The 20,642-nt window shown below is 38.1% G+C and overlaps 1 protein-coding gene across 2 annotated transcripts in view; it reads right to left on the bottom strand.

Annotated features, from left to right (window-relative positions):
• Positions 1–18,697, bottom strand: part of LOC117292343 (TOG array regulator of axonemal microtubules protein 1-like) — a 51,964-nt gene extending 33,267 nt beyond the window's left edge. For both annotated transcript variants that reach the window (XM_033774369.1, XM_033774375.1), the window contains exons 1-3: positions 16,475–18,697; positions 4,214–4,358; positions 1,655–1,792 (exon numbers count right to left, since the gene is read on the bottom strand). In XM_033774369.1, the coding sequence (XP_033630260.1) occupies positions 1,655–1,792; positions 4,214–4,358; positions 16,475–18,469 (2,278 nt within the window). In that variant the 5' untranslated portion in view covers positions 18,470–18,697. The remainder of the gene's footprint in view (positions 1–1,654; positions 1,793–4,213; positions 4,359–16,474) is intronic.
• Between the last annotated feature and the right edge of the window lie 1,945 nt (positions 18,698–20,642).

Below are 20,642 nucleotides of genomic sequence, written 5' to 3'. Positions count from 1 at the left end.
TTTACAATCTTCAGAAACTCATATCTTTCTGTCTGCTCTGATTTTTCATTTTTGCTTCCAGAAAAGCTGCTTATCCTGCAGCCTGATTTCCTCAAATGCCCCAAAACCTGTCTTGAATGAGCATTTGACAGACAAGCAAGTTTACTCCAGACAAGCACATGATGTTGATTTATTGGGAAACCACTCCACTTTAAAACAAACTCCGGTTGAATCCCAAGTGTACTTGTGGAAACCAAGGGGGAAAGGGACATTTTACAACACAATGAAATAAACTAACTACTGAATCGCTCCCATGTACAACCCTTAAAAACGACACTCTTTGCGTTCTCGTCTACAAGGAATTAAGCCACTCAGTTTACAAGTGTAGGAACTTATGCATACAGAGCGAGAAAGCAACTTCCTATACAGCGCAATTAACACCTATGAAGGTTACAAACAGATGGACTTGAAGTAGGTTGCCCAAAGCTGTCAGTGATTTTAATGGTCAAAATCGATTTGAATTTTGAAGCAATCAAGTATTAAACAAACAACCTTCAAAATGACAGAACGGCAGGCCTTTGGGAACAGCCGAATGCTCGGCCATACAGTTCCAGGACACAGTGATTTATCACAAATAGAAAAGCCTGAGTTTGAAAAAAACTCACAGATGTGTCAATGATCATTTTTGGAATTGCGTTATAAATATGAGAGCTGTCATTATTTATCACTATTATTATTAGCTTAGGATGTTGCCATAACAGTCAAAGACCAAATCAGAGTCAAAAGCAAACAGAATAATCTGCACTTTGTGTCAAGTGGCAAATAGAGACAAAAGAAAATAGTGAAAACATGTTTTAAATCAAACCCCGGTTTCACTTTTTTCTAATATCAGGTTTTGGATTTACAAATTTAATTGGTTTACTAATTTCTTAAAACTAAAGCATTTTATGCAAACATATTTCAAAGGAAGTTTTTCACTTTGACATCCCTTATACCCCGTCCTTATACATAAGGATGCATGTGTAGGTTTAAATCTTTAAACAAAAACTTTAATTTTACCATAGTTGTAATACAACCTTTTAAAGGCACTGGACACTATTGTTAATTACTCAAAATAATTGTTAGCATACAAACTTACTTGGTAACAAGCAATGGAGCGCTGTACTGCTCAACAACATTGGGAACAAGAATGATCCTAACTGTTCAATGGGAAATGCTATTCCCCATGGGCGAAAAGGTCTTTTTGATCGCCGGTGCGGACTGGAGTAATAGTGAATGTCATGTGAAGTAAGTTCCACCAATCAAATGACAAGGATCTGTATGTCAGTTATATAATATAAAACATTGTCAGAGATGGCTCCCTCTGAGGTAACATAGTTGTGGAGAAAGAAGTCATTTTCCACTAAAATATTTTAATTTGATTTCAATACCTCAGAATTAGATTTTGGGGTCTCGAAAACAAGCATCTGAAAGAACACAACTTGGTTTGACAAGGGTATTTTTTTTCTACTTTCATTATCTCGCAACTTCGCGACCAATTGAGCTCAAACTTTCACAGTTGTTATTTTGTGCATATGTTGAGATCCACCAAGTGAGAAGACTGGTCTTTGACAATTACCAATAGTGTCCAGTGTCTTTATTAATACACAAGATTTATAGCAAAAACAAAACCTACCTCTGTCTGTGGCTGGAGCGCTAAAGCTGCCCTGCTGCTGGTCATCAATAGGGCTCCCTCGTGAGCCAGGATACGTCGCCAGCGACTGCCGTTTCAGTTTATCCAGATGAATTTGCCGATAACTAGTTGGTCCATAACCTTGAAAATAAACAATGGAAAAACATATCATTATTCATATATAACAAATCAGAGAGACCCACTGTCGTCAACCTCTCAAACCTAGCTGTAATTTGGAATATTTCATTTCAAAAACTAAAAGGCCATCAATCAATTATACAAGAGGATTGCCATAACTTACATGTAGAACATAAATTAATCTACATGTTTTTTACTTCTACAAATGCAACCCATAATACCAATCACAAGCACATGAATTGCAAGTACAGCATATATGAGGCAAACAATATTAATTTTCAAACAGTTTCTGTCCAGATTTGATGCATTTCATTTTTTGTTTTTTCTGCGTGTCCCCACTCTATAGTTCTAATGACACAAGTAAAGACACACAGTACAATTATAATGAACACTAGCTGCATAAAGTGACTGTACAACAAGGCAGTTAATGTTAATGAACATCAATGACAGCTTAGCGACAGCTATCTTTTTCACAGTACACATTAGTGTAACTTCAACAGGCAATCTCTATCGCTATGAGGAGCAGTATTTCACGATTAAAATGGCGGAATCAGAATGTCCGCCTGGCTTGTCTTGAGAAATTATAATTAGCTTGATTTATTCCGCATAGACTTAGGGTGTTATGCTTTCTGCCAATTGGACACAATTCTGATGTGCAGGGTTTTTCATGTATAATGAGTTGAGGTTTACAATGAGGTTGGGGGACAGGGTGCAAATAAGAAAACTATTTATTTCTAAAATCTGTAAATATCCAAACGGATAACATTTGTTGATTTACCAGTTTATTATATTAGGAATATTTTTGTACAGGAAAATGAACATTCCAGGCAAAATTGTGAGCCAACTTTGACTAGAGCCGGATTTGAACCAATGACCTTTAAATCATTGTGCCTGTGCTCTGCTGACTGAGCTAGTCTAGCCCTATGTTGGCCGTCTCCCTATGCTATGTATCTTTATTCCAGGTGCATGTCTGAAAGTTCATCAACTTGAAACCATTCAAGTGAAAAGGGAAAAAAAACAAAGGAAACTTCTATGATTTTTTTCATTTTTCTGTTGAAGTGTGTGTCCCAAATAAATGTATTGTGGTTTTGCAGAGATTTTCCAGGAATTTGAGTTAAGTGCCTAATCTCATGGCTGTTTGTCCTTTAAAATGTGGAACTCTGTGCTTCTGACTCAGATAATCAAATGCTTCAGAGGGCACTATACTAGCACAGAATTCTGTGATAGCAAGTGCCATGAAATTGAGCCTGGATTTCTGTACTTGTTTGTGATGATAAAAACCAGTTTAAGTTGCGATAGCATGCAAAACGTATCTGGTTGTGTTTCAATTCAGTGACGCCGGCAACAGCTACATGTACGGCGCAGTTGCAACATCAGATAATTGGTCTTTTAAGTGATCTGGCCATAACGAACCCATTAATTCTAAACATGGCCTTATCTTTCAGTATTTATGTATAACACCCACAAGTAAATCAGCTGGAAAACACATCATCTCAGAAACTACACACACTCCCAAAGGGCAAATGTATGAATTTAATCTTTTGACACCCCAAAACACCATTCGCCAATCCTAAAACACGTTTTTACAAGTAGGTCAACAGGAACAATGTTGACTTTACAATTTGAACTTTACCAGCCACAGGACAGCATTTAAAATTTATACATAACATCCACATGAACAACGTCTTTTGCAAATACCAATTGACATAATTCGTGCAGTGGACAGATAAAATAACCATTTTGTCAATATTTGAATATTCTCTCATATCATTATGATAATAACAGTCTAGGCCCTACCCATACATAGGCAAAACAGCAGTGAATGCTGACAAGTTGTTTCAATAGTATGGAAAACTATTTTTTTAAATGGGAACAATATTTTAATAACAAGTACTTTTTTCTCTTCTTCGCAAAAAGCGAAGTACGATGAATGGATTTATTATTGTGTAAATGAAACACACATTGTTTTACCAACTTACATATAAATAAAAAATTACTTGACACTTCTTTATATTTTCCATTTGTTACCATTCAAACAAGGACTAGGCCATGTGTCGTGACAGTGCATTTTTATTGCAATTGTAGTTCACATCAAAAGGAAACCATGGTAAAAACAAAAACACAAATCGTGACAAAACAAACCAAAGGTGGTTACAGCGGATGGCCGAAACTCCCAAAACCATTGGTTTGTTTTTTCATCAAGGCGCAGGGCCCAATTTCATGAAGCCTGTAACCACAAAAACTTGCTAAGCACATAACAGTCTTGCTTAGCAGAAGCAGGTTACCAGCACAAAAATACATAAATGGTTCATTGGGTGACTGGTGCCCCACTCAATAATTGCCTAGCAAAGATATTTGTCAAGCAGTATTCTGCTTAACAGCTTTATAAAATTTGGCCCTGAGAGGAGAATGATAAGAATTTACCTGTGTCAGGCGATGGATCTCTGGGTGCTAACTGTAGGTTAAGATTCCGCCGTCTGTCTTGATGTGGCACATCGACAGTATCCTCCCCTCCTTCCCAGGTATTACGAGCTCTAATGGGAGGTGGTCTCTCTTCATCTCGTTTCTTCTATAAGACATATCATGAAGAAGGCAAAAAGTGATAAGTCGTGCAATTTTAACTGTCACAACAATTCTGCACAAACACACAATCACACAGTAATAAATTTAACATTGAATACCAAATAATTCCATTGAGAGGTACGCGATATTAGCATCCAAATATCTTGCATACTAAAGCCCGTTTCTCACAAGGTCTCTAATTGATCGTGGTTTGGAAAATCCATGTACACTTTAGTGCCCCTGTCGTGATTCGAACCAGGGTCCTAGCGACGGAAAGGCAAGGTAATCATACCACTACGCCATGGCCCACCCGACCACCCTAAAGAGTGCTTGAATGTTTGAGACTATTCTACTCATGATGTAACATAGATTGTGGAAGAGAAAATGTTAAGACATTAATTGTTTAAAAACATAATATAGGCTAAGTCTACCCTAGAATTGGTTAGCATGTCTATCTGTTTTCTTTAATTTACCAAAATATATGCGCAATATCAAAATATTAAGCCTATTAGTTCTGTTCACTTATAGGACAGTAACCATCACTAAAATGTCCCTTTTAAAGGCAGTGGACACTATTGGTAATTACTCAAAATATTTATTAGCATAAAACCTTTCTTGGCAACGAGTAATTGGAAGACTCAGAGGTTGATGGTATAAAACATTGTGAGAAGCGGCTCCCTCTGAAGTGCCATAGTTTTCAAGAAAGAAGTAATTTTCCATGAATTTGATTTCGAGACCTCAGATTCAGAACTTGAGGTCTCAAAATCAACCATCAAACGCACACAACTTTGTGTGACAAGGGTGTTTTTTTCTTTCATTATTATCTCGCAACTTTGATGACTGATTGAGCTCAAGTTTGCACAGGTTAGTTATTTTATGCATATGTTGAGATACACCAACTGTGAAGGCTAGTCTTTGACAATTACCAATAGTGTCCACTGCCTTTAAGGTGGGCCTGTTCAAACACTTCCTTTGTTTGACATACATTTTAAGAATGTTATGTTTGGGTACATTTCCCCTGCATCATTGCAATTTGGCATTTCAATGGACACAAGTTCAACTATCTTTTGTCATCTTCAGTTAGCCTGGTTTAATATTCTCTGTATTTTGTCATCAGCATTTTGTATTGTCATTGTGTGTTTGTCTTGTCCTTGTTTCTTCTTCGCTGCTGTTTGTTTGTTTGTTTGTCTGTGTCTACAAGCCTCGGCTTACTCTAACAGCCTTATGCTCTCGCTCCTCTCTTGTACAAAGTTAATTCCTAGTTATTTATGTATTATTTCCTTGAAGATTATATTGTTTCTGTACAATTAAAGGCAGTAGACACTATTGGTAATTACTCAAAATATTTATTAGCATAAAAACTTTCTTGGTTACGAGTAATGGGGAGAGGTTGATGGTATCAAACATTGTGAGAAACGGCTCCTTCTGAAGTGCCATAGTTTTCGAGAAAGAAGAAATTTTCCAAGAACTTGATTTCGAGACCTCAGGTTTATAACTTGAGGTCTCGAAATCAACCATCTAAACACACACAACTTTGTGTGACAAGGGTGTTTTTTTCTTTCATTATTATCTTGCAACTTTGATGACTGATTGAGCTCAAGTTTTCACAGGTTAGTTATTTTATGCATATATGTTGAGATACACCAACTGTGAAGGCTAGTCTTTGACAATTACCAATAGTGTCCACTGCCTTTAAGGTGGGCCTGTTCAAACACTTCCTTTGTTTGACATACATTTAAAGAATGATTTGGTAGGTTTCCCCTGCATCATTGCAATTTGGCATTTGAATGGACACAAGTTCTACTTTCTTTTGTCGTCTTCAGTTAGCCTGGTTTAATATTCTCTGTATTTTGTCATCAGCATTTCGTATTGTCATTGTGTTTGTCTTGTCCTTGTTTCTTCTTCGCTGCTATTTGTTTGTTTGTTTGTCTGTATTAAAGGCTGTTGTCTACAAGCCTCGGCTTACTCTAACAGCCTCATGCTCTCGCTCCTCTCTTGTACAAATTTACCTCCTGGTTATTTATTTATATTGTTTATATTGTTTCTTGGTAATTAAATGCGCTTTAGATTTTGTTTCATTTCTATGTGCTGTTTAATTCCCACAATTGTTTTTTTATTTCAACAAGAGTATGGAATAAACGTATTATTGAATTGAATTGAATTGAATTGAATCAACAAGAGGAAACCTCCACAGCAGGCAGTAGGCTTACCAGTACATAAGCTACACTATGTACAGTGTATACAGCTACCAGAGGATACAATGATCCCTTTCAAGACACTCAATAAGTAAAGCAAATGGTGGAGAATACACTAAGGGCTAACAAGAGATCAACAAACCATAGCTAGGGGTTACTAAGTGCTGCTACATGTGCTTCACAAATGGCGTTTACATGTATTAAAGCCATTGGACCCTTTCGGTACAGTGTTGTCCAAGGCCCACACTTTGTGTATCACAACTTCTATATCAAATAACAAACCTGTGAAAATTTAGGCTCAATCGGTCATCGGAGTTGGGAGATAACAAAAAACGGAAAAACCCACCCTTGTTTCCGCGCGTTTCACCGTGTCATGACATGTGTTTAAAATAAATCCGTAATTCTCGTTAACGAGAATTTATATTGTTTTGCTGTTTTCTCAAAAAGTAAAGCATTTCATGGAATAATATTTCAAGAGAAGCCTTTCACCATTGCCTTCTGTAAACCCTGTAAGTTATTTGTAAATCTGTGATTTTTTTTTTTTTTTTTCTGAACAGAAAGGGTCCAATGGCTTTAAGTCTCTTGTTTGTGAGGGCTTCCAATATTTGCATTGCAATCATGTGCATAATCACCAGTTTGTATTCTTTTAAATTATGTTAAAATACAAAATACAAAATTCTTTTTTTTTCAACTATGGAACTCAAAATTTCTTCCTTAAATAAAAGTTTTTTTTTGTCAATGAAAAACTTCTAATATGAGGACCAGTCAAGATTCTCTCCAAGTGAAATGGTCCAATTGGCTATGTAGTTCAGTGTAGAAATGGCATTCCCCACACGCTTTAGTGTGAAATGGGGACTATGAAAAATGGATTAGTAAAGTGGCAAGCTAGTCCCTGTGGCTGCATGTTGTAATGTGGCTGCATGTTGTAATGAAGTCAATAAAAAAAGTTAAGGGGAACACTGCTACGTATATATTAGTTTCTAAAAATGTTTTTAAAATCTGCATCTCTTGGAAAAGAAAATCTAGAAAAGGACTTTTAAACAACATGTCAATATTCTCCAGTGAGTTACATGCATAACTCTGCTGTTTTGTTGTTGTTAAAGTTCCACCAAAGTTCCATACATGGATTGTGCACGCAAGCTCCTGCTGCACACCGACTCGCAGACAATTATAGCTCTTCATTTACCTCAGTTGTGGGAATTGTTTTGGGCTTGTGATGTCATAGGATATAAATGCAAGGGTTCTATTGACCCCTTGCACGTGCGTCACACGAGGCGACTGGTGCCACGCTCGGCATGTTGGTGGGCAAGTTAGGTTTACGTGTATTAACGCCGCGTCGCCTAAAATGCACACTTCACTGCATAACGCACAGCATACTCTATGCATGGAGTTATATATGAAAACGCACAGTGAAATTGCCCACCAGTATGGCACATTCAAGATTTTTCTGATGATGACGTCAGGTGAAATGGGTCAATAGAATGCACTAACACTATTACAACATTTCAACGTGAATCTCACAACTGTTTGATCCCATTGTTAAACCAAAGCACACTTGACATGTTTTGCGACGTTGTTTGGCAACTTGCAGTGTAAACTACTCAGCACTCAGTGCATGTATAATGCAGGCTAATGTTGTCAGGATAACCATGCTCCAATAAGCACTTTTCAAGGACTTTGATCAGCGAGGCATTTTCCTGGTCATAAATTTGAAAATGTTTTCTGTGTACTCCAGTAAAGTTTGTGGACTTTTTATCAATTTTAAGTTCAACAAAATTGTGAGAACTCAAAATTTATCCTCATATAATATTAAAATGTGAGCAATTTGTACTTGCATCGAATTTACAAGAACATTTAATAACAAAAGCGGTCTGTCCTTGCATCGGACCTTGCATGATTTTGTATCTAATACATAACTTTCATAGAATTCCCATATAATACTAATTGCGTGGATTCAAATTTACAAAAATAATTTATAAACAAAAGCGGTCTGTCCTTGCATCCGACCTTGTTTGATTTTTTATCCAATACATAATTTCTAACAAATGTTTATTTTTTATTTTATATGAACAATTTAATAGAGGTATAGTACGTGTCACAGTGCATTGACTCAGCGACCTAATAGCCACTAACTAATGGACCAAAGCCAAGGCTCTGTCCATAAAATCAGTCACCCCAAAAGCCATTAGCTACTGGGCAGTGATAACAAGCTATGCAGTAACACCAAAGGGAAATTACGTTTTGTACAAATACACTCATTACTATAAAATTGTAAACAGAAACTAAACTTTTCAACAGGCATGGAATTGTGCACAAAGGCCGGGGAGGCCATGGCCTCCGTTGCCCCTGGTCTTTGTCTTGGCCTTGATGCCCTCCAAAAGCTTCCCATTGACTTTAAGATTTTCCAGTGGAAGTGCCCTTTGCCAAATGAAAATTGACCTTGCCCTCTCAACATGTTCAAAGATGAAATTCAAGGCTTGTAAAAAGGTAATAGAACATATATGGAAGTGAATATAATTCGAACTTTCAAAAGTTGCTTTAACAATTTAAATGTTTGAGATAAAATTTCAGGCCAATGAACAATTGTGACTACCCATCCTCAGGCCAGACTTCATGGAGCCCCTTGGTCATTGACTTGGTGCCCTTTGAAAAGTGGCATTCAAGTTGTGGATTTCCCTCATACAAGGTGCCCTTTATGAAAAGAAAAACTGCCTTGCTCAAGAACAAGGTTTCAGGCCCTGCCTCCTATCGTCTATCTTTTGAAACTTTGCCTTCAATTCATACATTGTACATGTAGGCAAAAAGAAAGATTTGGCTTGCAAATAGTCAAAAATTTTGAAAACCAACATTCATACACTGTTTAATGTGTGAATGTTTCTCTTAACACTACTGTCAGACATATTGCATTTCTGATGATATGTACATGTACATACATATGGTATGTTAAATTATTAACAGCGCCAGCAGCTAATAATGTAGCATTTAAACTGATCTCTTCACCAGTCTTACTTTGTGGTTTCACAGTACCTACATTGTAAGAAATCTGCTCTAGAGAATGCAGCTGGGTCAAATCCCACCTCAGGAGCAGAGTGGCTGGCCCTGGTTTTCATAATGTCCCGAAAATAAGACTGACACCTTCATACAAGTTTGTAACAGAACTCATTCAACTAAAAGTTGCAAGCCAGCCAGAAGCCTCTGATCATCTAATTACACAGAAACCAAATGTACCTGTAATACCACTCGTGAGAGCATGCATACAATGCTATATTATTTTTAAATGATTTAGTTAATTTTTTTCCTGTGTCCCGGAAAGCACTGAAACACAGCGCATTAATCACCACTGGTTCTTTATCACGCAATTTTTACATCATGTACCTGTAGAGTCACGTGTAATCTTGGTCATAAAGTTGAAAGAACTACTTCATACTACTAGACACCCCCATCAATTGATATCCCCAAGGATCACGAAAATCAATCAAGTATTTGCTTGGCCCTACTGGTGCCTTCAATTGCAAAAGGTCCTCAACTATTGTAACTTATCTGCATGTAGTGATCCCTAGATCTAATCTCTATTGATTGACATTGTGTACAGCGGAACCTGTCTGTTCAACCCTTTACATTAACTGTTGAGTTCAATACATACATTTATTCCTTGTTTTTTGTATGCAGGTCTCTCACTAAGCTTAAGACATGAAAACACAATTGATCCACCTGCATGTACCATGTGCACCAAGTACAGCAAATGTTTTACCAATTTATGTACATGTAAAATTAGAGTCAGTATTAATCCAAATGTAAAAATGTTTTTGTTATGCAAATTTATTCATACATTAAATACATGTAATGGAATGACAATAGGTCTGGGCGATTAATTCAAATATCCGGTTAATAGCATTTCCTAACCGTCACCGTAACAGCGAATATCGCTTTTGACCTAACCGGTCGGATATCCGCAAGGGGCGCGGATACCTATTTATAAACCGGATAGTCCTCTAATTACAACCAAGTAACCGGACTCCTATTATCCATGATCGTCGGAAACTTCTATTAGACAGCATTAAACATCATAAAATAAGTATTTAACTATATGCTAACCTCCGTAAAGAGTTAAAACAGTTTGACATTTCCGATGTTTTTTAATGAAAGATTTCGAAAGTTTTCCTTCTACACTATAGAGTCAATCAAGATATCCCCAAAGAAAGTAACTCGCCATCTTTAAATTAGATCCGGAAAAGCTATTGGACAAGGCCCACACTTTGTCTATCAAAACTTATATATAAAACAACAAACCTGTGAAAATTTAGGCTCAATTGGTCATCGGAGTCTGGAGAAAATAACGGGAAACCCACCCTTGTTTCCACACGTTTCGCCGTGTCATGACTAGTGCTGGGCGAATAGTGAAATTTTGATATTCGGATACCGCTGGCCAACTATCCGAAATTAACCGGATATTCAGATAGTTTTTTCGCCGCTAGAGGGCGCTATTAAAAAAAATCATAGAAATAGAACCCGGAGAACACTGAGTGTCTCATTGTGCGTGCGGTTTCGTTGTGAGACCATTTTTATGGACGCATAACGCGTAACGGCAAAATATTTTGCCATACAATTTTGCCATACAATGACATCATCATTGACCAATGAAAACACTAGAAATGGTCTATGTGCGCTGACATCTTGCCATTTTGCCATACGCGCGTGTCACACGATGATAATTTTGCCATACGCGCGTATTGCGCGGTATTGATACGCCGCGTCCACAATCAACACAGAGGGTGGTCGAGCTCAGCGTTCTCCGGGTTCTATTTCTATGAAGAAAAAAAGAGGGCGCTGTTCGTTTGCGAATGAGATCTTTTGGGCGGATTGATATTAGTTTTAGACAGTGTCACTTGGTTCATTCATAAAAATAACCGGATCTAATTTAAAGAGGGCGATTTGCTTTTTCTTGTGATCGTGATTGACTCTACGTGAAGGAAAACTTTCGAAATCTTTGAACAAACTACGTCAGAAATGTCATTGTTTTGTTTTAGCTCTTCACGGAGGTAAGCATAATAAATACTTAATTTATGCTGTTTTATGCTGTCTTAATAGAAGTTTCATAAGGATTCAGACAAAACATTCCTATCAGTTGTCGCTTGACGTCTGCGGATATTCGGATATTAAAGAATATCCGGTTACTTGGTTGTAATTACAGAACTATCCGGTTTATAAATAGCTATTCGCGCCCTATGCGGTTACGAATAGGAAAACCTATTCGCCATTAACCGGATATTCAAATAATTCGCCCAGGCCTAGTCATGACATGTATTTAAAATAAATCCGTAATTCTCGATATTCTCGATATCGAGAATTGATAATTGTTTCAATGTTTTCTCAAAAAGTAAAGCATTTCATGAAATAATATTTCAAGAGAAGACTTTCACCATTACCTTCTGTAAACCCTGTAAGTTATTTGTAAATCTGTGAACTTTGAATTTTGTTTCTGTTCCGAAAGTGTCCAATGGCTTTAATGAACCGAGTGACACTGTCTTAAACTAATATCAATCTGCCCATATGTCACCCGGTTTCCTAGCACACGAGTCAATGGGTAACAAGATCTCATTCACAAACGAACAACCACAAACAAATAGCACCCTCTAGCGGCCGAAGCACTCACTACCTTAAGCACGTAAGTACTGGGGAAACAAATATTTGAATATCCATTTATATTTGGATAGTATGATAGTTGGCCAGCGGTTAACCGATTACCAAGTTTCACTATTCGCTTAGCACTAAATGACAACATGTGCTTTTTTTGGTACTGCCATCTTTTTTTTCCATACAATGAATAAGGTTTGTACATAATTTCTACAGTAAATGTATCATAATAATATTTTTCAATTGTTTTGCACCATTTTCTTGAAATTATAAAAAAACGCATTTTTAAAACACACAGAATGCAAGGAAATGATAAAAAAAGCTAAAAGTGATGTGTCCAAAATGGTCCCGCGCTCGTGTTGTTCATTCTACGAATTTGCACAATTTGCAGATTTGGCAGCTCGATTTTCAGTTTTCACAAAGAGTAACAAAGACCTTTCTCTGTACAGCTGTGTACATTAAGTATCAATGTTATGAAATCATTTTGTACATTACATACACCTCACAGTAATTTCAACACTAACTTTACTGACACAATCACCTGTCCTAAGTTGGCCGAAAAGCCCAAACGCGACTACTAGCCTTTTATTACCTTCATACATTTTGCAATTATTAAAACCAAATCGATTAATTTTCAGCTCTCTCCAACCCAAGGTCGTTTTGTGTATAATTTTGGTGGCTGTTTCCATGGTGACCACCAAAGCCTGCATTTCTGTGTCATGGCAACACACTTCATTACACGTAGCCTTGCGCAAAGCAATACTCTAAGAAAATATCGGTCATTAAGTTAATTAACATTAGACAATTACAAGGCAGTAATGAATTTCGACGGGCGTAATCAGTTTTTTTTACAGCTTACACATGTACACTACAGTTAGATGCATGACCTGGTTATAACATTCACTTTACTTTCAAAATATTTTCTTCAATTTTAACTTTTCATGAAAATTTGTCATGAAAAAACAACAAGTTTTACAGTAGTTTTTTTTTTTTTTTACTTGGGCTTACGTTTTGCCCATCATGCACTTCAGTAGTTGTCAACCAATAGAGTAGTATTTCATATTGTATGTAGACTTAAAGTCTTAAGGGGGAATAACTATTGACTAAACGTAGAATTGTGATTGGGAGAATCTTTTTAGAGTTTATGGACACAAACTGAGCACATTTTAATAGCCTGCATAATATGTAGGTTAAGATGATGCATACTATACATGGTACAGGGTCTTACGTGTATAATTTACAGCTACATGTACTCAGCACACAAGAAAGAGGTGTGGGGTGGGGGGCGTGGGAGTTGTGGTATGGGGGAGGCGAGGGGGTGTGGAGCGGGGAGGCGTGTGGTTGGGAAGGCATGGGGTGGGGACATTAGGCAGAGGTGTGGAGTGGGAGAGGCACGTGGTGGCGGAGGTGTAAGACAGGGGGAGCAGAAGATGTGATTTTGTTTTAACAATATCAATTGTTTGCAGTTTACAATTTATCATTGCTTCAATGGTTGCGCAGGCCAGGTACTTTGTACTATTGACCACCATCTTGTGATTGACTATACGACAATGAAAGTCAATAAGTCTAATGAACTTACACAGTAAGTATCTAGTACGAAAAGGTTCTTTTACCCGTGGGAATTTGAGTGATGTTATGATCATCAATGATTAAAGTGATCTTTCTAATTGAAACACTATTTGTTTGTGGAATTGAATGCAGTTAGTGTTTCTCTAAACAACTGCTACCATAAAACAGTTTTAAGGTATTAGCATTCAGATAAAATAATAAAAAAATAATCTGACCAATCCAGTATGAAAAAAGAATTCTCAATATTTTTCATGCAATCATCTATCATCTATACAATCTGTAAAATGTAACTTGGTGACATAAATATTATAGAAACTTGTCACTTGAGGTTCACTGGTGATGTTGTGCTTAAAAGTTGTAAGGATTTAAGAAAAAAAAATTGTTTTGTCTACAATTGCAGTACACATGATGTACATGTGGAAACACATACATGTACTTGTCATAAAGTTTACTGACTAAAAGTTTATTTGTGACCCACTCTGTGAAAATGAGTCGGATGTCGCTCAATGCATTTTAAGCTATGAACAGTTTAATGTGGAAAGTATAAAACATAAAAAAAAAAAACTTACTTTTTTGTTTTACTTTTTAAGATCTATATTTGCATGGTAAACCTTTAGAACACTTTTAGGCAATAAAGCTATGAATACAACAATTTTGTGACCATACTTCTGTCTAATTTGTATCCTTTTGCGCGAAATGGTAGTTGTAAACATCACTTTACGTGTAATTCGTTTTACACAAAAATGGTGTATTGGCTAATTTCAAACGGGAGTAACTCAGCAACACGATACACCCCAAAGCTTAGACATTATACCAAATTACTGCTGCTGGTGTGTTCTTTCCAGCCATGCATATTTAACTCAGTTCTTGAAATAGTCAACATCTGACTCATTTTCACGTAGCGTGTCACATTTGTTGTCATTCATTGTGTACATGACATACATCATCAACTGGTCATAATGTCAATAGTTTAGAACACACTTTTTATTACTATACATATCTTTTCTTGTTGGAAAATATTTGCAGGCCGTGGTATGCCTGAATTTTAGAGCAGCCATTGAACACTTCTAAGAAAACCACATTTATAAAAAACATATTCTGATCAAATAAGGCTTTGAGACGAAACATCCCAATAATTTGTATGATTAAGTAAATGCACTTGACACCTTTGGTATTACTGGGTAAATCTCAACATGCATAAAATAACAAACCTGTCAAAACTTGAACTCAATTGGTTGTTAAAGTTGCGCATGGAAGAAAAAACACCCTTGTCGTACAAGTTGTGTGTATTCAGATGCTTGAATTCAAGACCTCAGCTGAGGTCTCAAATTCAATTCAAATCTTTTAAGGAGAAATTACTTCTTTCTCAAAAACTACCTTACTTCGGCCGTTTCACAATGTTTTATACAGTAGGTATTTATGATAACAATTATTTTGAGTTACCAATAGTGTCCACTGTTCAGGACCTTTAAGTGCATAAGTTGTTATATTTGTGTACAATAATTGTGTGGGCTGTGTGCCTGATCTGTACAAAAATATTTAGTGAGTCTATGGAAGTGTCAGTAGGTATCAATGGAGACCATTGGACTGTAAAGTATAACCCAGCAAGGTGTCAACAATGACATGTGATTGTGAAAGTGAACATGTTGTTGTATGAGGCGTACCATTAATTTAGGAGGTATTTTAAAATAAATATTGTACAAGGCACCAATTCAAAATTTTTACAGATCGTTGATGCAGTTTGCTTTAGTAAATTCTTGCAAAATATGCAGAGTTAAATGTAAACAACAATAATAATATATTGTATATATATATCAATTGTTAGGAAATATTTTTTTACAGACAAGCTTGACTCTGGGAATAAAAAAAAAATTAAACGAGAGACAATTGTTTGTGAACTTGTCCTGTTTTCACAAATTTTGTATTAAAATGACTTAGTTTATAAAAGTATTACTTTATTATTTTATTATTTTATTTAAGTTGCCGTTTTGGACACTCAATGGGCATGATGGGTCTTTTAATATCCATTGCTGCTGGTCAGTCAGTCTAGCTCCCGTCCGTATTGATTGTCTGCAGGTGGTGGTGTGAATATAGGCGCACTCGCTGTCCAAATATTTGAATGTCTGCATGTTTGGATGGTCATTAATTTCTCTGGCAGTTTTAAGATCAATTGCTAGGCGAGTGTTGATAGATTACTTTTATGTTGTAAGTCAACTAAAGCCAGTCAAAACTTACAGTTGGTGAGGTACGTAGGTCACTAGTTAACGATGCGGGATAGTGGACAGGGAGGTCCTGTCAATAGTACATGGATTGCAATAGACGTCACCGGCCACTATACTTGATGAATTGTGAAGAGCTACCATTGGCTGAGAGTCACACGCAGCGTGCATACATGTAGGCGTGCATTTTTCCTTACATTGTTTTTTTATCAAAGATGGTGGTCAATGACTTGTATTGCAACCCATAGTTAGTACCCACACTCTCCAGTCTTTCAAAACATGTTGTCACTTTAAAATAAAACAATAGTCAAAAAATAATTGCAAATCTCCTTCCTTAAAAGATCTACGACTGTGTGGAGGATACACCCCTTAGGAGGATGGAGGGTTACGACTATCGCAACTTGGTAGTGACTTTGTCTCCTGTTTACAAGCCGTCTACAAGTGCGGGTATAATTTCTTTGCTTGGTCAAATTTTTAATTGTGTTTAAAAATCTTAAAACACTGACCTGTGTCGGCGCACTGCTGATGATGTGCGTTCGGCTCACACTGTTAGTAACTGGAATATTGTCCTCATGTTCTAGACTGGAGTCTAGCTCATCCTCCCAAGGGAGTTTAGATCTTCCCTTCCCCGCACTGTAGTATCGTTTCGGAGGAGAAGATTCTTGATTTGATGTTTGCGCAGGAATGGCACGTGTTGGTGATGGCTGTGATAGTTCTAGACTCCGTGGATCTGCGTGACTACGCTCTCGGGCACTACCGGTAGTTATGCTTCCGGTGCCTTTCATTATCCATTGAACATCATTTTCTTTTGATACTGTCGGATTGTTTCTGCTCGTTGCCGATGTAGGAATCGGGGTTGCATATTCCACTAAGCCATCGTCATTTAGTCTTGGTAGGCGTCGGCGGGCGAGTCTTGCCTGTACAGCCTTCATGACGCCATCCTCTTCCATGTTGAGTTCCACCTGATCGACAGCATGGATGAGGGGACTTATTCTACTCGGTCCCATGGCCTGTGCAAGAACTGCAAATGACTCAAGGGAAGCCTGCCTTACCCTTCGTTTGACGTCTTTAAGTGTGGGAGCCAGCATCTGGCATAACTGTGCAAGGTCAAAGTCATAGCTTGGGAACGTCAGCAGCGAGGCGATAATAATATTCAGTGCCTCTTCACGCACACCTGATTTGCGGTGTTTCAGACTGTCACCAATCGTGCTGACCACTGCTTGTGGGGTCAGGACATGCATCAGTTGCATCAGAACTTTCATGTTGGCCTGTCTGATGACCACTTTATTGTCCCCGAAACGTTTTGTAAGAGCAGAAATCAGGGGTTTCAGAAACTGCTTCACCCCTGTGTTCAACTTTGAGACTAGCACACCATAGATTTCAAGAGTGAGTAGAGTTACCTTGAAGTTGACATCGTCTAAAAGATTGCAAAGAAAGCTAATAAATGCAAGCATGTGTGGTACAATACGAGTCGGATCCTCCACCGACAAGATAATTGACTTCAATTCCTGTACCCCATTGGCCCTAGTTTTCCACTGTGTTTGGTCCAGTAATTGGTCCATAACATGTTTTGGGATGACACCAAACTCAAGTCTCTCCCCATTTTCATTGTCCCCCTGCCATCTTGAATTAGGGGTAGACCCAATTTTCTGATCCCTGCTATAGCCAGAGTTTGAATCTTCACGTGACGGTTGGCTGATTTCTGAGCCTCCCCTATCTGCACTGGTGACACGTTTGTTATATGCATTTCTATCTCTTGAGGGTAGCTGTTGTATATATACATTAAACTGTTGTTTACCAACTAAGGTCCTTATTCTTTCTAAAGAAATACCAGCCGTATCGGTGAGGGTTTCGTCGTTATCGTTGTTGCAAAATCTCTTTGCAAGGGCATGTGTAACCGTAGACAAATCTGCTGTTGCAAACTCACGAGTAAGCAGTACCGGCAGTTGAATCGTTGCTTCCATGCGCACCTTTGGGTCTCTGCTCTGCAGACCGTGATTCACTAAGATGGAGAAGATTTGTTGTACGTTGGTCGTGTGCTTCATATGAATATGCAACGTCTGAATGACGGCTTTTCGTATGGCCACTTTCGCATCTCCTAAATTTTCCACGATCTTTGGAAGGACAATAGCCATGCAGGAGTCCAGCTCTGGTCCAAACTGGGGGATGAGTTCGCAAATGAACTGGATGCATTTTAATCTTACTTCCCAATTCTGATCCAGTAACACAAGTGTCAAGCCCCTGAAAAGAGCATGTCTGTTGTCAAAAGGCAGTCGGCCACCATCTCTCCGAACTTTCTGGGTGAGATCATCAAGAATGTAGGCCCTCTGTTCAGCAAACCTGTCATCTTCTAGCTGTGCCAGAATGTCATCTTCATCCATTCTTTGCGAGGATGCCCTTTCAGTATGCTCGCTGTATTCTCGATCCCCTTCCCTATTTTTCACCGATTGGAGGTCATGACTGAAATTGTGTACAGGCCGCTTGGCAACCGTCCCTGCCATCCAAGCGTAACTCGACCCAACGTTCTGGTTCTTTCACGACGGTTCTGCCCTAATAACAAATCAACTGGCACTTCGAAGTTCTGTGGATATGAGCATGATCTCTCACATAACGAAAATGGCATAACAACTTACAGAATCACGGACACAACAGTACGAAAATGAAGCGATAAAATGTTGTATTTGCTGGCCGTCGTATGTAGCCGGTCGGTCCAGTGCACAAGATGGCCGATCTAGCTATCCTCCGTGCATTGTATTGTGATCACGTGACATCTCAGTCGATTTATCGATGGTTTCCCGCTGATTGCTTATGTTGTATATGATACAGTGGCAAACCCACGGAATGGATTGGTCTTTTCAGAGAAAGGGAATTCCGCCCGCTACTGTTTAAAACTGGGAAACTAGACATTGCTACATGTACTACTTTTCAACAGAATTGTTAGAACTTGGGGCAGGAACAGGTGTATACAAGCCTGATCAGTTTTTAACTTCAATAGACCAATCTCACCCATCATACATTTTATTATTATATTATACACGAGTCCCAGAGGGGAACTGGCAAACTAATCTTGAATTGAATAGAATCATGCATGCAAACTTCCTCTTTTCAGCCATTTCCTCTTTTGGGGTTTTAATTTTTGTCATATTCCTTCACTCGATGTTTACAAAAGAATATTGTCTTTTCCTCTTTTTTTGCTTGCCTGATTTCTCTTTTCCTCGTCTTTCATGAATAGTTACTAAAAATGCCTGTGAATTGATATGCAGGACGTGAATATGGAGTGTTTTTTGTTACAATGGCTATTAAAAAACAGCTGATCACAATATGAAGACAAAAAGGGGATAACAGAAAAGGTGTATCACCAGAAGTTAATTTATGCAATAGGGGAATGGTTACTCTTTGTAGAACAAATCATAGAGAGAGGAAAATCATTTGGAAACTATACGGATATTACGTAGAAGATTGGTTAATCACTGACTGGATGAAGGTTGTGGTCAGTGCATGGGGGTAGTGATTGGAATAGAATGGAAGCTTCATAATGGGTAGCCTGAACATCTGACATCATACTTCGAGGCTCGTGAATAACGCCAGAGACCGGCCTCCAGTCGGTGTGATCCACCTTTGACCCAGTTTCAATTCACAGTCAAATTCTACACCAACATTACATGCAAGTACATCAGGCATGTACATGGTATACGTAATGTGGACGCAGTTGCAGACAACCGAAAGTAGGCTTTCCATATCTGTGTTTGGATTGGTCGTCCGAGGTGACCTCAGACCAATCAAAACAATACGGTAGCTTTTAGTCACTGCATTTATCCAATGATATCATTGTATCCAATTGAATCACTGGATCTGAGTAGCAGGTGCCTGTCTTCATGCGGATAAAGACAGGGGCCCAGTCTACATAATGGGAGACTTTAGAACGCTAGGTGGCAGCAGACTTTACCAGGTAAATTTCCATTGTTTACATAGTTCTGAGCATGCCAAAATTACCAAGAACAATAGAATTATATAGACCTTATCATTACAAATACACAGTACGCGCGCTGTAGGCGTTGAATGAGGTGCATGTGCTGTTCTTGCTGGCAGTCAAGTTTGATTCCTAGTTGGACCAGCATGTATCTTATTCAACAGTTTGCAATTTGCGCAATGGGTCTATGGTCAGTTTAGAGATGCTGCCACCTAGCGTCCCAAAAATCCCCCAATTGGAGATCACTGCGGTCATGGTTGGAAGGGAGGCTTTGTTTCTTGGAATTTGTAAAATAAAACAAACATGGCTAATGACAGCTGGATATAGGGGAATACAGTACCATGAAACTTCTCCTGAAACATCATTTATTTTCAATACCAGTGTGAGACATGAAACAATTTCTGCCAAGAATTTGTAAAACTGTCATAATGTAAAAAGTAGAATTACTGGTAACTCAGGCTGTTTACAAACGGCTTACAAACCAAAAGGACCTAATGGGATGAATGCAAAAAAAATAGTCAAAGGCCTGCCGTCGATTTCACAAAACTCTTCCCAACTTAAGACTAATCTTAGGACTTAGGACGAGTCCCAACCCTGCTCTGTAGCATGCAGAACTTAAGATTAATCCTAAGTTAGGACGAGTTACTCGTCCTAACTCGAGATAAGACGAGTCCTAACTCTTTGTGAAATCGATGGCTGACCTT

This window comes from Asterias rubens, chromosome 1 (assembly GCF_902459465.1).
Source record: "Asterias rubens chromosome 1, eAstRub1.3, whole genome shotgun sequence".
NCBI lineage: Eukaryota > Metazoa > Echinodermata > Asteroidea > Forcipulatida > Asteriidae > Asterias > Asterias rubens.
This window is presented reverse-complemented; position numbering and strand designations above follow the sequence as displayed.